Source organism: Diadema antillarum, unplaced genomic scaffold (assembly GCF_040938485.1).
Source record: "Diadema antillarum isolate AM-2024a unplaced genomic scaffold, OU_Dant_1.0 scf00000128, whole genome shotgun sequence".
Taxonomy (NCBI): domain Eukaryota; kingdom Metazoa; phylum Echinodermata; class Echinoidea; order Diadematoida; family Diadematidae; genus Diadema; species Diadema antillarum.
Window position 1 is genome coordinate 303,282 of NW_027271017.1, and position 16,048 is coordinate 319,329.

Genomic DNA, 16,048 nt, shown 5'->3' on the forward strand with positions numbered 1-16,048 from the left:
GATTTCAAAGTTAAATTTCTCAAGATAGAAACATCATTTCGCCATGAAATTTGAAATATGTCTTAATGATGTAAGTCTCTTTCATATGAAATAATTCACAATTCGTTTCTCACAGAATTTCAAAAGTTACAAAAATGCTCCAGACACCCTATTATCAATTTCTCTTTCTGCCTCAGTAATTCATTCACAAATCTGAGTCCTTTAGTCCCAGATCCTGTATTTGAAACTAAAGTAATTGTCCCGGGCCCTGGAAAGTGTCTTTTGTCCACTTGAGAAGGAAGAACCTACTAATCCTCCTTTTGTCAAAGCGGACCACAGACAGGGGAGGGGGTACCCTATTGAAATCAGCAGGCCTTTGTCCACACACAATTCCTATGCTGGCGTGGGGACGATTAGTGACGTTCACCAAAACAAAAGGATGAAAGACTTGACTGATGAACAAAAGCTGACTCTCTTTGAGGGACAAAATCAAAGCAGCTTTCCGCAGGACAGCATCTGAGCGGAACAATGCGAGTGGAACCACATAGACAATACACGCAGATTCAATAGCATACACACGTGTGGTTTACCAATGAGATTTTGATCCATACACATCTCGCAGAGGGTGCGCTCGCTGCGGATTTTCCCGACGCGAAAAAAATACATCTAGCTGAAAAATAATGTATTTACTCAAAAGTTTCCAATGTAAGCATGCTCAAATTTTTAGTGGAAACGATGGCTATGCTAATCAGCTACCAGTACATATCATTGGCAGTTTCTTGGTGTAACACATTACGGTACCACAACGATCAATGTTTTTCACACTCTTCTTAGTCGCCGATAGGCGATCATGGCACGTCAGGACTAAGGTCACCGTTCGGCGACCATGGCACGTTAAGAGTTAATTTGGAAAGGCTTCCTTTTGAGACAGCCACCCCAATCACACTAGTACTAAATAAGCGCAGATCTATACAACTCTACCTAGCCTAATCTTGCTTGCGATACGCGTGGATGCACGCACTCACTTTTGGGTGGCTGTCTCAAAAGGAACTCTTGCCCTTAATTTTAAATCACTTCAGTATTTCTTCAAGTTCTTGTTATCAGTACCTCACTTGGGCTCAGGGGAGCAGGACTGAAAAAGGAACCACTGCACTAGAACATTTATAATTATCATATTGGATGGCTATCAATGTGATACTCCAGGGAATATTTATATTATATTGGATGGCTATGAATGGGATACCAGGGAATATTGCACGAGTTAGGGCCAATATTGCACGAATCGAAGATGAGTGCAATATTGACCCTAACGAGTGCAATATTCCCTGGTATCCCATGAATCAAGGCCATCCAATATAATCATTATCATCTATACTATCAAGTAGAGCAAGCATAAACTGCTCAATATTACCAGGCTTCTTCTCGTCTTTGAAGTTGACTCGCGGCAGTCACGTCCCAGCGCTGAAAAGGGGAAGCCCCTAAAACTGCGTATGAAACAAGCAACTAGCAAGATGTTTGCGCGCTTGTGAATTGTAACAAAATGACGTGCACTAGTAGCAAGCGTTTGCGCATTCAGCAAGCGCTCGCGCAACAGACGAGACAGAATTGAATATGGTGTGATCTTGAACGGCAAGTAACCACGGTAGCCTATGGGGAATTAATACGTTGGTCTATGCGTTTCGTTCAATATGCTCTGATATTGAACGGTAAAAAATGAGCGCAATATTACAATACGCGTTTTTAATGTGCCGCTAAAACGTCCTATATAGATGATGATTGATATAATTACACTGTTATAGGCCCTAACGAGTGCAATATTCCCTGGGATTCCATGAATGAATGCCATCCGATATAATTATTATCATCTATTATTAAGTAGACCAAGCATAAACTGCACAAAAATAGGGGACTTCTACTCGTCTTTGAAGTTACTCAGTAACTCAGATCGGCGCTGAAAAAGGGAAGCCCCTGAAACTGCCTGGTGCAAGATGTTTGCGCACTTGTGAATTGTAATAAAATGAAGCGCACTAGTAGGAAGCGTTTGCGCACTCGGCAAGCGCTCGCACAACAGACAAGACAGAACAGTGTGATCTTGAACGGCCAGAAATAATGGTAGCTTCCTGGGGAATTAATATGTTGGCCTATGCGTATCGTTCAATATGCTCTGATATTGAATGGTAAAAATTGTGCGGACAACAATACGCATTTTTAATGCACAGCTAAAATGTCCTATATAGATGATAATATTTGATATGGTGTCACTGCAAAAGGTAGGCTAAAAATTTAGCTGCCTATAACATTATTATCATCATCCTGCACATATGTGACCCGCTACAACAAAATGATCCTAAAGTCGGGCGAGGTCGATTATTTGAAAATTGCATGATATAATCCCCTAATCTTTCTGCTTTAAATTGATATATAGCACATTTTATAAAAATAATCGGCTGCGGAGATATCGATGTTTAAAAGAGAGCATGTCGAGACGTCTGGAAAATCACTGTTTCGAGAAAAGCGCCCTAAATGTCTTCCTTTCGATCCAGTCGCGATCAAGGGACACGCAAGTCAGTTTTCACCTCTGGACAATAGAAGGTAAGCCCTAGCAACCCCTGAAGAGTTCATTCAAGCACATCAGCGTCGGCGGTCTCCTCACCAATCAATCAGTGACCAGGATGTGAGAAGCGGCTGAGCATAGCGGACCCCGCACGCACGCACCAGTCGACTGGGCAGTGTGTGAGCTTCACGCTTCGGTTAGCAGCAAGTAGCAAACTGACCAATGAGATCTCTCTGGTCGTTGTTAGGGGCGGAGCCTATCTGTGGCGCTCAATCCAAATTTTCGAACCAGTCTCTGCTTCGTTGAAACGCCAAAAAACATGGCTCAGAAAAAAGCTATTTTTTAATCTTTCCTTTAATCATTTAGCTTCAAAATTTCGTCAGATGACAGAAGACATGTTAGACTCCAATAATATATCAAAATCAGAAAATCGTAAGTTTTGACCAATTTTAATGCTCTGACTTCAAACTCGATTTTCGCGGCTTCGACCTTGCGCGACTTTAGGACCTTTTTGTTGTAGCGGATCACATATATTTTCAGGGCACATGCATGAATTTGTTAGCCAGGTTATACCGTAAATGTGAAATATTTCGGATTGAAAAATTGCATTTGCTTATTATGTGTGTATTTGATTGCATGATAATTAGTCTATACAGTTAACAGTTAAAGGGGTACAATCATTTTGCCTGATTTTTGTTTGCCTGTCCTGTTCTGTACCCACTAAATATCTAATTGGTTTGGAACAGTGACCTGCCCCTCATTCGGTTTGTTGTGAATGAAGAATGATATATGCTAAATTGTCAAAGCAGTTCATTTTACACCTGCAATAATAGAGCACATGTCTTGTCTATGACATGCATCATGGGTACCATAAGAAGAGATTCTTGTTTCTTTTTTGTCTGTAGGACCTCCCTGCTGCAACCAACCCAGACCTGAAGTGAATGGACTCCCACAGTGTATGCAGTGGACAATGGTGGACATTGGTGGAGCGCTCTGGGGTTACTGTACGTGTACCACGGACGGCAACACGGACCATTCGCTCCTTGCACCAGATGCCTGAGAGATTGATTGCAGGTGTAGACTTGTGTTTCTGGTGAAAGTCGATCATTCGTGCCCATTTCACACAATAAAAAGTGGCTTATTTCTTGGATTTGCCTGCACTTCGAATGTACAATCTTGCACCCAGCATTTACATTTTGTACTACTAGTACTAGTACTACCACTGTTGTCACATTTTGGCTGGTATTACAGCTGGCATTACATACAACTGTTCCACGCTCATTCAGTTTTCCTTCTTCATCCCAGTTCATGACTTAGTTGTTTTCAAGCTTGGACTAGGTGCTAAGTGAGAGAGAAAAGGTTCTGTCACCTCCCTTCATGGACATTAAAGTGTGCCATGTTCAGCTCATCAAACAATTTGTATGCTAGCTTATTTGACTGATACTATTCAGTGAATTAGTTCATTAAAACAGGAATTGTCTTCCTCAAACTTTAATCCATAGAGGACAAGCTGATTTGGCTATAACACACATTTCCCTGTAGACACCTGCTTGAGAACACTTGGGATTAATTGTAAATGGGTTGATGTTCGAGCCTGAGTACTCCCTTTAAAGGGATAGTACAGTTTTGGTTGAGATGAGAATTAGGCTTTTAAATTTTTGCAAGATACCAAGAAAACACTTATGATATAGTACAGAGCCTACCGTTTTAAGAGGAATTCAAAGTTTATTTGATGAAAATCGGGTTTGGAATAACTGAAACATCCAAAAAAAAAGTAAAACAAAGCGATTGTTACAAAGTCTGGGTCCCACACTTTACTAGAATCGTTCTTTTTTGGATATCTTGGCCATTTCAAAACCAATTTTTATCACATAAACATTGAATTCCTCATAAAATTGCATGCTCTTTCATATTTCATATGAGATTTCTCATTATCTCACCTAAAAATGTTAGAAACCTGAAATTAGGTCTCAACCAGAACTGTACGATCCCTTTAAGAGTAAATTGAATAGTATTGCCACCATATTTAGAAAAATTCACTTTTACATATTAATTGTAGCATTGAAAATTTCTCATGTGCCTTCAAACTTGACGAACTTGACCTAAAAGTTATGTAGTAGTATGGGCATCCTAACGACATTATACTCATATGTATGATTTCATTTTCTGAAAATAGAGATAGCAGAGATTCTACCCATCTTGCTTCAGTGAGAGCTAGATCTCCACTGTTCTGCATGAGTTTAAATTCATTGCTGTGCCAGTTTCAATTACATATTCAGGAACTGTTGTGAAATTGCTGTTTCACTTGTATAAAATGAAATATAATAGTCTTCTACATGTACAGTGTAGGAATGGATTTCACTCCATTCACAGAACCATGTACTTTGGAAATCGTAGGTGCATGAAGATTTTATTCATTTCTGGGCAAAAAAAGGGCCTGCATGAAGTTTGGTTAGGTGGAGCCCATATGTGATTTATCAATCTGCCAAATATATGATGCTTTATTTACTCGACAGAATCACACATCTGAATTCACCCACCAGTCTCCATTTCTCATCATGATGGATGAGTCTCATCTTCTCAGTATCACAACCAGTCGTCTTCTGAGGGCAGGAGATATTGAAACGAATCCAGGGCCAAATACAAACAGGTAGAAACATTCTGAGTTGTATGCTTGTTGTTTGCCATGGAAATGGATTCCCGTTGAGTTAAAACTTTTAAGTTGGGACATCTGATTGTACACTATTTGGGAGTAGAAAACAGCAACAGCAGTACTAGCCTTTAAACAAGGCGACTCGCTCTGCGTGCCCCCGTATAGCGCGTTTACCCCACAAACCTGTTGGCCGGCGAGTGGAGCGAGCCGCCTTTATCCACTCGTTCAGGGATGTGTACTTTTGTCGTTGTTGTTGCTTTTATTCTTTGACAAATTTGCGTACAAATTTGACGCAGAAAATACACACGGCACCAAGGCAAGCCTCGTTAATATTAAGTAGAATAAGAATAGTTACTTAATATTAACGAGGCTTGCCTTGGTGCCGTGTGTATTTTCTGCGTCAAATTTGTATGCAAATTTGTCAAAGAATATAAAGCAACAACAACGACAAAAGTACACATCCCTGAACGAGTGGATAAAGGCGGCTCGCTCCACTCGCCGGCCAACAGGTTTGTGGGGTAAACGCGCTATACGGGGGCACGCAGAGCGAGTCGCCTTGTTTAAAGGCTACAGCAGTACAGGAGTAGTAACACCATCAACAAAACAGCAGAAAATGTTGTCGGGAGAGGGGGGGGGGGGGCTTTTTTGTTGATTATTCAGCAATTTTTTTTTTTGTGTGTGTGTGTGTGTATGTTTGTGTGTGAGTGCTTTAATAGATTACACGTACATGACTTTTTATGCCTCCGCCACGAAGTGGTGCCGGAGGCATTATGTTTTCGGGTTGTCCGTCCGTCCATACGTACGTCCGTACGTCTGTACGTACGTCCGTCCGCATTCGTTTATGTGATAACTTGAGAAATATTGACCGGAATTGTACTAAACCTGGTCCAAGTGTAAAGTATGATGGGGCAATTATTGGATTAGATTTTGGGTGAAATCGACCAAAGGTCAAAGGTCAAGGTCAAATCATGAAATTGTATCTGTTTACACGATAACTCAAGACTGGATTGAGCAAATTTCACCAAACTTTGTGTGAGGATGATAAAGGATGGGACAATTACATGACAAGTATTTTAGTGAAATCGGACAGAGGTCAAAGGTCAAGGTCAAATCTTAAAATTTATCTGTTTGCGTGATAACTCAAAACTGGATGGAGCAGCTTTCCCCAAAATTTGTCCAATATGATGTATGATGGATCAATTAGTTGAGGAGATTTTAGTGACATTGGCAAAGAGGTCAAAGGTCAAAAGGTCAAGGTCAAATGCTAAAAATGTTGCTATTTCCCCCATATCTATGCAATGCCCAGAGGTATTTTATTGAAACTTAGTGTAGACATGTACTACTGCATAAAGATTCTCCAGAGAGAGTTTCATGTCCTAAGGTCAAAGGTCAAAAGGTCAAAGGTTAGGTGAAAATGTTGCAATTTCACTTTTCTCACAAATGGTTCAATGTATCTTCATGGAACTTGATACGTATGCATGTACTGACTGGCAGAGATTATCTAGGGAATTTAGGGGTCATGGGTCAATAATCAGGGTCAAAGGTCAAGGTCAACTCCTCAAAATTTTACTGTTTCCCTCATATACTAGTATATGCAATGCTTGCGCATTATTAGTTTAAAAACTTATATACATGCATTACCTAATGGAGATTCTCTGGGAAATTTGCAGCCAGGAGGTCAAAGGTTAAGGGTCAAAGGTCAGGTTTAAATGAAAAAAAAAATCTATTTTGTACTGTGATTACACTCTTTCTTCATACCTTGAAAATTACTCAATGCATAAACTTATAACAGGTTCGGTCAGAAGTCAAGTAAAAATCCTCAATTCCCCAAATATGGGTACCTTCACTCTTAGACAATTATAGCCACCTCAGTTTGAGGAAAGTGAACATTCAGGACATTTCTGACAAACCTGTCATATCAATATTTTGCCAGTTATGTGAAATTGTTATCACTCATTGTGACGACATTGTACTACTGTATACAACTATTGGGAGAATCATGCATTATGGCGGAGGCATCAGTCGCCATAGTGACATTTCTAGTTTTTCTTTTGAGTCTTGCATTTGATTTTACACCATTTTGAAGAAATAAAAAAGAAAAACTGTTTTGGTGCATGGCCCCCCCCCCAAAAAAAGAGATCTTTGTTATGTGCCATTACAAGTCTCTTTTCCTATTGCTTGAACCCATAAATATGCTTGTTTACGGAGTCTATGTAGTCACATACTGAAATATATATGTTTGAAATATCCCTACTTGAAATATCTCAATACATGTAAACCTGGTTTGCACCCATAGTTTATTCATACATTCTTCAACAAATTAGATTCATTGCCTTTGCCAAGTGAAGATCAAAGGTTATGGAAAGGTCAATTATTTCCTTATGGTTACAATGAATACAATTACAAACCTGCAGGGCCTGAAAAATTTGCATTCTTAATCAGCAATTAATAAAAGAACTAATGATTATGATAATGAAATTCCATACTGTATATCGATTCATCTTGAGTTTATTTAATATGCATGCCAAATTTCATGTCATTTCATTGTTCGGTTTTCAAGATCTTAGGGGCAGAATCCCCCTCTCCTTGCATGACCGCGCCAATAGTTTGGGAGCAGGCCCAAATCTGCAAGTATAAAAAGGGATGAAGCAAATCATCTTAGAACAGGAAGGGCAAAAGATTATAAAGAATTTCAGTCTGAAATAAAAAGGAAACCAAATACAAACTAAAAGAGCAAACAAGAAATACCTACACGTAATGAGTGCAGGTTTGTGTTTTGCTAAAGAATTCCGTGTATCACTTCACAAGACAAGAGATAGTGCTTGTAATTGAAATCTTTTCATCTGTATCTTTTTTTTTGGTCAATTTTACAGCACCATAGATGATAGTGAGTTGCACAGACTGGTGACAGGAGGCGCTCATTTCGACGTACCAATGTACACTCGAATTGGACTGACGTTGGGCTTCACACCAGAAGAGTTGCATGGTTATGTTGTCAAGCACAGCGCCCATGGGGTATTTGCGTACATGCCCTTGCTGGAGATCTTTAGTATTTGGAGTAAAAATCTACCGTGTGACACCATCGTGAGGGCGGCATTTGTTGAGAAGTTATGGGAGGCAAACATGCATGACCTTGCTGACAGAGTCTTGGGGAATGCCACAGCGCCATCTAGTGGTGAGTTGAGGAGGTTTTTGCATGCCAGTACAGCTATAATTATAGTGTACCACACTGTTAAAATCAGCCATTTCAAGTAGCTGTTGTGATTGATGGTGGGAAGAGTGTACCTTAAAATGTAGTGATCTCAGTACGAATTGTACAAAATTGTACAAACAGTCCAACAGTTTTATTTTCATCAAAGGTTTTAGGTTGAGTAAGGAGGGATTACTCCCCAGTCTGTTGGCCATAGAATCCTTCCCAAAACAGTATCATGGATCCTGGCAGTTAATAGGATCTCTGCCATTAATCTTCAATTCCTTGTGTCATCAGCTTTTCCTGTAAGTTTCATCGAAATCTGTTTAAAGTGTTTTGAAGTATTTTATAAAAAGACAGACAAACAAACAAACATACAGCTAATGCTGGCAAATACATAACCTCCTTGGTGACAGTAATTACAAGCACCTGTGTCCTTTTGCCATTGCTGAACAGTCAACAACTATCTGATTGAGAAATATTCTCCTTGTTGTATGTTATAGGGTCATCCCCTGATGTTCCTCGTCTCACTGAGAAGCAGATCCTTCAGTGCGGTTTTGATCTACGGGACCATTATCGCATCACTAGAAATGGAGTCAAATTGGGGAAATTTGCCATCATACCAACTGATGATCTTCTTGAGGTGAAACTAAATATGCACGAAAAGTACTTCAAGGAGAGGAAACCCATAGTATATGAAGACCTTGTGGATATGAGATTCTCGCATCGCATCTTGGTGGAAGGCGGAGCTGGTGTTGGCAAGACGACGCTATGCTCAAAGATCGCATGGGATTGGTGTCAGGGGAAAGTGCTCACACAGCTTGACATGGTTATCGTCATTCCACTAGGCACCCTAGATGTCAACCTGAGCATAGGGGAGGTGACCAAGACCTATCTGTCGAAATCCAACACGTCAACCGCTGCACAAATTGAAAGATTCATGCGTGAACACCCGGACAAAGTGATGATTATCCTTGATGGATTAGATGAGTACAAAGGAAGCATCTCTGCGGAGAAGCACATGACAAATATCGCAAGCGTCCTGCGCTCGAATCGATTTGCTTCTTGCAGAGTGATTGCCACAACAAGGCCGGGGAAGGCAGCTGAGATCTTCCCCAAAGAAATTCTTGTTGATAACATGAGATTAGTGTACATTCTGGAGTATGGGGTGGATACCCAGACTGCCTTCATCAAGAATTTCTTCCGTACAAGAGGAGAGGAAAGCCTGGCAGAGGAGTTGATGATTGCCCTGAAGAAGAATGATGTCATGGCTGAAATCACTTCCCCGCTTCCATTTTACTCTGCCCTTTTGTGCATTTTATGGGATCTGGTAAGCAACAAGGAATGTCATGACATATTGAAGTTACAAACTCATTCTCAGCTCCTAGAAGAGCTGATGCACTGTCTGAAAGAAGAGTATATTTCTAAAATGTGTGAAGATCAAACAGAAGAGAAAGCAAGGGAGCTGTCACGGGATGTGGACGAGCAGATTCTTCAAGTTGGTGAGATGACATTTGAAGGGTTGCTCGGCAACACACCTGCTTTTCCAGAACACAAGCTGACACAGTGGAAGGATGCTGTGGACACGTGCTGCAAAATTGGAATCTTGACTGAAGTTGAGGAGGTGACATCCAGCATTAGCACACCTACTATAGCTGACTCCAAGCCTTCAGTGTCGTCTGTCACATTCCCACACAGGATCTTTCAAGAATATTTGTCTTCCTTGCATCTCGCATCCCTTTATGGCAGCAACCATGAGAAGTACAAGGAGCTGGTGATGAGAGTTTTACTTCGCCATGAAGAGTTCCATCTTCTTCTGATGTTCACAGCATCCTTTGGGAGGGACATCGGGTTGGACATCACTCGGAAACTGGTAGATCAACATGCCTCACTTGACATATGTGCCAGTGTTGCCTTTGAATGCCGTGCAGAGGATGCAGGAAGAGTGGTTGGTAGCAACGTGAAGACGGTTGAAGTGAAGCGGGAGACGCCTACACATTCTGCGGTCAGTCAGCTCTTCTTGCTCAAGTGGTGTCCTCTGGTAAGTCTCACATGAATTGGAGTCAATCAGAATTGTTTGATAATCACCCAAAGATAACTCACAGTTTCACTCTCTGTTTGTATTTCTTTGCAGCAGTGGATAATTATATTATATTGGATGGCTATGAATGGGATACCAGGGAATATTGCACGAGTTAGGGCCAATATTGCACGAATCGAAGATGAGTGCAATATTGACTCTAACGAGTGCAATATTCCCTGGTATGCCATGAATCAAGGCCATCCAATATAATTATTATCATCTATACAATCAAGTAGAGCAACCATGAACTGCACAAAATTACCCGGCTTCTACTCGTCTTTGAAGTTGACTTGGCAGTCCCATCCCAGCGCTGAAAAGGGGAAGCCCCTAAAACTGCGTATGAAACAAAGAACTAGCCAGATGTTTGCGCGCTTGTGAAAAATGTAACAAAATGACGCGCACTAGTAGCAAGCGTTTGCGCATTCAGCAAGCGCTCACGCAATAAACGAGACAGAATTGAATATGGTGTGATCTTGAACGGCAAGTAACAACTGTAGCCTATGGGGAATTAATACGTTGGTCTATGCGATTCGTTCAATATGCTCTGATATTGAACGGTAAAAATTGAGCGGACTACAATACGCGTTTTTAATGCACCGCTAAAACGTCCTATATAGATGATAATATGTATTATCTGCCCAAATTTAGTTAAAGTAACGGAATGTAACAAACGTAAAGAGAGGAAAACTGACCAGAAATGAATATGATTTATTCTTTGAAAATTGAGCAAAGAAAATAGGATTCCATCGGATCGGTATCCCGATGGAATCCCATTTTCTTTGCTCAATTTTCCAATAACAAAGTAATGGAATGGTAAGAAATTTAAAGTAGTTCCCCTGAGATTGACAAAATGGCCTTTATGATAGGACTTTAGGTTGAGTTTGTATTTATAGAAGAAGTAAAACAAATAGAAAGGCTTTATTGTAGTCAGCTTTAATACTTAAGCATTTATTTCTAAAAGGCCACCACACACTATACAACTTTCAGTCGCATGACTGACCGATTTTTTATCTGAAATAAATCACAATAGCCTCAGAGTAAACACGCTTTTTTATTTCAGATCCAAAGTCAGTCAGTTGTGTGACCGAAAGTCATATAGTGCTGTGGCCCCTGTAAAGTTGTATAAATCTATAAAGTACAAATTGTAATGAGTTCTGTAGGATGAGAGAAGAAAGGAATCAAAGATCGAGCTTAGATCTTGCACAATGTCTGCCGTGCTGTTGTCTCATTTCCATCCAAGCATGCATGTAAATGTGCCTCTAACATCTTGACCATGTATGAAAGACTGTACTGTCTTGTCACAAGTGACAATGGGAATGCTGATTTGAAATTGTTCAAATTAATGATCAAAGCAGCTGCTTGTGTTTTAATGAGCAGTGCAGTTAAATCGCAGTAGTGATCTGGATATAAGAAACCCTGATATCAACCATTGTACCTCCTTTGAAAAGGGCACAATTTATGAATAAAACTTGTCAGTTACATAGTACCTCTTTCAGACTTGATACAAACTCATTCTAATAAATGAACAGCTGATTCAATTATGTTTCAAGTGTGAATTTCACCTATAATGACATCTTTGTCTTTTCACATCAGGAGTCATTGACAGTGGCGGACATCTCTTGTGGAAGAACCACTTCTCGTTTCCTTGGGGATGTTGTATATTCCTGTCCAACTCTCAGTACTGCAAGCATTCGCTGTTCACATCTGGATGCTGACTTCTGCTCCATCTTGACGAGAGCTGAAAGAGCAGAAGGAAAGGTATTCGCCAGTTTCTTTTTATCTTTACGTCGTAATTCGTAATTGTTATGTTTACCACTACAGTAGTTAGCATGTCACCTACTTTGGTTCCCTTCTGTGACATTTGCCATGACAGCAGTTGCAGGTCCAACTCTCTGTGATTCATTTTTTTAACACTTACAGCCACAGTAGGAGCTGCAACGGTTACACTGTTCAAGATCTATTTACCACTTTTTTGGAGTTTCAGAATAATAGTCTGCAGTTTTGACTTTTAATTGTCCTGAATATGTGTAATCAGGCCTGTTTGAAATTGTGGCACAATTTCGCTGTAGGTAGAGAAAAATGCAAAAAAAAAAACAAAAAACAAAAACAAAACAAAACAAAGAAAAACATATCCTCACCAATTAGGGATATCTAATGACTTTGAAAGTACGAAATGTGAGAGGCAAAGAAAAAAAGAAAAGAAAACCAAACTACTTTTCACAAAGTGTGTGTGTGCAAACCATTTTGCCTGCTTATGGGTAATTTAGGCAACCAAAGTACACTGTAGCTAGTGTAGGTATATTGGTCCCTTGCTTGAATGCAATTTTGGGTGAGTGTAAAGAGTCCTACAATATGCATGGTTCACATTGGTTATGGTGTTGTTGCTATTTCTGCCTGTTTTACTTTTTAGAGAAGATTATGACCAAGCTACACATGTATGTCTGGCTTTAAACTCATATTTGGCACAAAAAAAGCCAACAAAAAAAAAAGCATCTTGATGCTGGTGGTAGGATATGCATGTTTTGGTTTACAATGAAACTCATGACCTCACGACTCATAAAGAAGAAGAGAGTATTGATGGTGTGAATATGTCAGACAAGTGTATTATATGAAGACAAGAAGTTATCGGACATGTGTCGGCATTTCCTTCTTAGCAGCTAAGCATGGTGATCTACAAAGTGACATATTACTAGTATGATACTATAAAGCTGCTATATCCCTCTGTAAATATTTCATTCAACTGTAGACACTTTACAGGACCAGCCATGAATAGTGGCAATCTATGAAATAAGAATTCTCTTTTTTCTTCAGATTCAGACCTTGGAGATGGACATCGGTTCGTTTTCTCGCTCCGCCGCTGCGGCAGAAGACATTGCCACATTCTTGCTGCAGTTGCCTTGTCTCAAGACCCTCACGCTACAGTGCTATGACATGCCTGATGTCTTCTTTGCTAAAGCTGACTCACTTGCTGTATCTAGTCAGGTAAGTTCATGCGATGAAGTTGAAGTTTCCCAAATATATGCGGATTCATCTGATGAAGAAAGGTATTGAAAAGCAAAACATTTAATGAATGTCCATTCAACAGAAAATTGCACAATTTGCTTAAAATTTGGGAATGTAAAAATGATTAGTTTGTTATTAAAAGTACACAACTCCTTCACCTAACACTGAACCATAGTGAGACAAATATGATTAGTTCTCCATTATTTCTAGAAGAGCTAGATCAATTGCTCTTTCAAAGTCTGAGGATATTGAACCAAAATTCCCTTTGAATATTTTCATCACATCCTCCCACACCTGTGATATCGCCAATGGCTTTAGGGTTCCCATCCATAAAGAATGAACCAAAACTTTGAGAATTTTGAGAATTCATAACTTTTGAGTGGACTTGCTCATTAAATCCAGACTTAAAGCAAGTGCATAACTGTTCTTTCTGCTCTAGTTGGATCCATACGAGTACATTGTGTATGCGCGCTTTGTGGTACAGATCTTGGGGGAAACTATCACTGAGTGTGGAATCAAATATTAATCATTTGTAAATGATTCCACAGTTTGATTTCTCAAGATTTCTTAAATCTTATTTGACCCACTGTTTTAAATAGAACTGGACTGACCACAAGTATTCCATGAGGGAATTACCATACTGAGGGGCAAAGAGCTGAAGGATGTTAGAGGGAACAAATTCAGAAGAAAATCATAAATACAGAACAACAACTAAGTGACTAAAGAGTGAGATATCCAAAGATTCTCATATCAGGTACCTTTAAGGTACTTTGATGGTATTCCACCATCTGATAGCTTCCATTCATAATTGATGTCTTGTAACATAGTCATGAATTTCTTCTTATTTATCTGAGTGTCTATTCTTCCAGTATTATCACTGAGTGGTGAAATAACTCAGTTTCTTTGCCTTTGATTCAGAGGGACTGCATTTTTGCTTTACTTTTCTGATTGCCTCCGCTAATCAGTTCTGTCAAAAACTGTTCGCTCTTTCAGAACATTTTTAAAAAAAAATTATGTTGCAATGCAATATATGTGTATATATGTGACAAAGGAATTTTTGTTTTGAGATCAACCGAAAGCCACTCTTGATGATGTACTGTCATACAGTGGTATTAACCTTTAATTTCATATTTAACTTGTCTAAACAAACTTTGTAATTACTCTTGTCGCGATGACTCTCATGTGTCCTTGTCATTATCACTGGTAGATCTCGTCTTTTCACATTGAAATTAAATTTGTACCTCCTGATAATACAACTTGTTCTTTTTAGGTGAAAGAACTAGACCTGGATCTCGGCAGAAAGAAACTGAAGGCTTCTCCAGGCTCGGACACGGCGGCGAAGGATCTCGCTAGATTTGTGATGCAAAGTTTGAGTCTCACGAAGCTGAAAATACATTGCCATTTAGTGGCTAATGTCTTGTATTCAGCACTCGCTTCATTCACCACATCTTCACAGGTAGGGTATGGGAGATGGATCTTTCAGTGCTTGTACAAACAACAGGAGTAGAAGCTACTACTATACATGTTAAATATTTCACGAGGTTTTTATTTTCATGAAATATACGAGTCGGTTGCTATTTGCAAGTTCAAAAATATGTGAAAATATTAACTCTTATCCCTACATGAATGTGACTTGCCCGCATACATTTCTCCATTCAGCTCTATGCTCTACGATTGCCGGAAGTCCTGATTCACAAAAAAATAAAAATAAATTTGCTAAATATATAGCATATACAGTGTGTAGTATTCGTATTAGTCATAGCAGAAGACGAAATATAGTACATGTAGTAGTAATAGTATTACAAGCTGTAGCTGTAGTTGTAGTTGTATGTGTATGTAGTAGTAGTAGTAGTTGTAGTAGTAGTAGTAGTAGTGTGCAGTACAGGGCAGGGCTACAGGGCTACAGGGCTGCCAACTCTCACTCATTGAGAGTGAGACTCACTCATTTTGGTCCTTTCTCACTCCAAAACTTTATTTCATTTGCATGCATTTCTATTGATCTCACTCATTTTGATTCCTAAATTATAGCATTGGCCTATGGGAGTCTCACTCTCAACTAGTTTCCAATGTTGGCAGCCCTGAAACTAAGAACCCGGGCAATGCAATGATATGGAATTTTGGAGTCATTCATAACGTGATAAGAGTGTAGTAGGGGAAAGACCTCCTTTAAAACAAGAAAAAAAAATGAATGTAAAAAGCAAGACAAATAGCAAACACATGTATTATCATTTTGCATGCTTCTTTATGGATTGATTATAATATACCAAAAAGATCATGAAGAGTTAATGCCACCCATATTCATTCTCCTCTTCTGTTAACTGGTGACTGCCTAGATTCAAGAGATGGATCTGGATTTTGATCGCTGGAAGATGGACCACAGTCCAGAGGCTGAGGCCGGTGTGAGAGACCTCGCCAAGTCCCTCTTCCAGATGCCAAGCCTGCGACGCTTAAAGCTGCATTGCTGCATATTTGTGGATGCCTTCTTTGGCACGGCTGCAACGTACGCCTCCTCATCACAGGTGGTGATCAGACTCACTGGTTTCTCTGTTAACCCATCTAACCTACGTTGTGGTGAAATTTGGGTGC

The 16,048-nt window shown here is 39.7% G+C and overlaps 1 protein-coding gene across 1 annotated transcript; it reads left to right on the forward strand.

Moving 5' to 3' along the window:
* The first annotated feature begins 3,553 nt into the window (after positions 1-3,553).
* On the forward strand, positions 3,554-12,388 carry LOC139720460 (uncharacterized). The gene is made up of 5 exons (XM_071631818.1): positions 3,554-3,607; positions 5,050-5,183; positions 8,060-8,361; positions 8,880-10,417; positions 12,380-12,388. The coding sequence occupies exons 2-5, from the start codon at positions 5,092-5,094 to the stop codon at positions 12,386-12,388; spliced, it is 1,941 nt and encodes a 646-aa protein (XP_071487919.1). The 5' UTR covers positions 3,554-3,607; positions 5,050-5,091.
* The last annotated feature ends 3,660 nt before the right edge of the window (positions 12,389-16,048 follow it).

What these genes read in the sequence shown, in the direction of transcription:
- LOC139720460 (XM_071631818.1), top strand. Translation starts at nt 5,092, where the DNA reads ATGATGGATGAGTCTCATCTTCTCAGTATCACAACCAGTCGTCTTCTG. An exon ending in CCAGGGCCAAATACAAACAG is followed by an intron (nt 5,184 to 8,059) that starts GTAGAAACATTC and finishes TCAATTTTACAG; the next exon opens with CACCATAGATGATAGTGAGT. An exon ending in TGCCACAGCGCCATCTAGTG is followed by an intron (nt 8,362 to 8,879) that starts GTGAGTTGAGGA and finishes TGTATGTTATAG; the next exon opens with GGTCATCCCCTGATGTTCCT.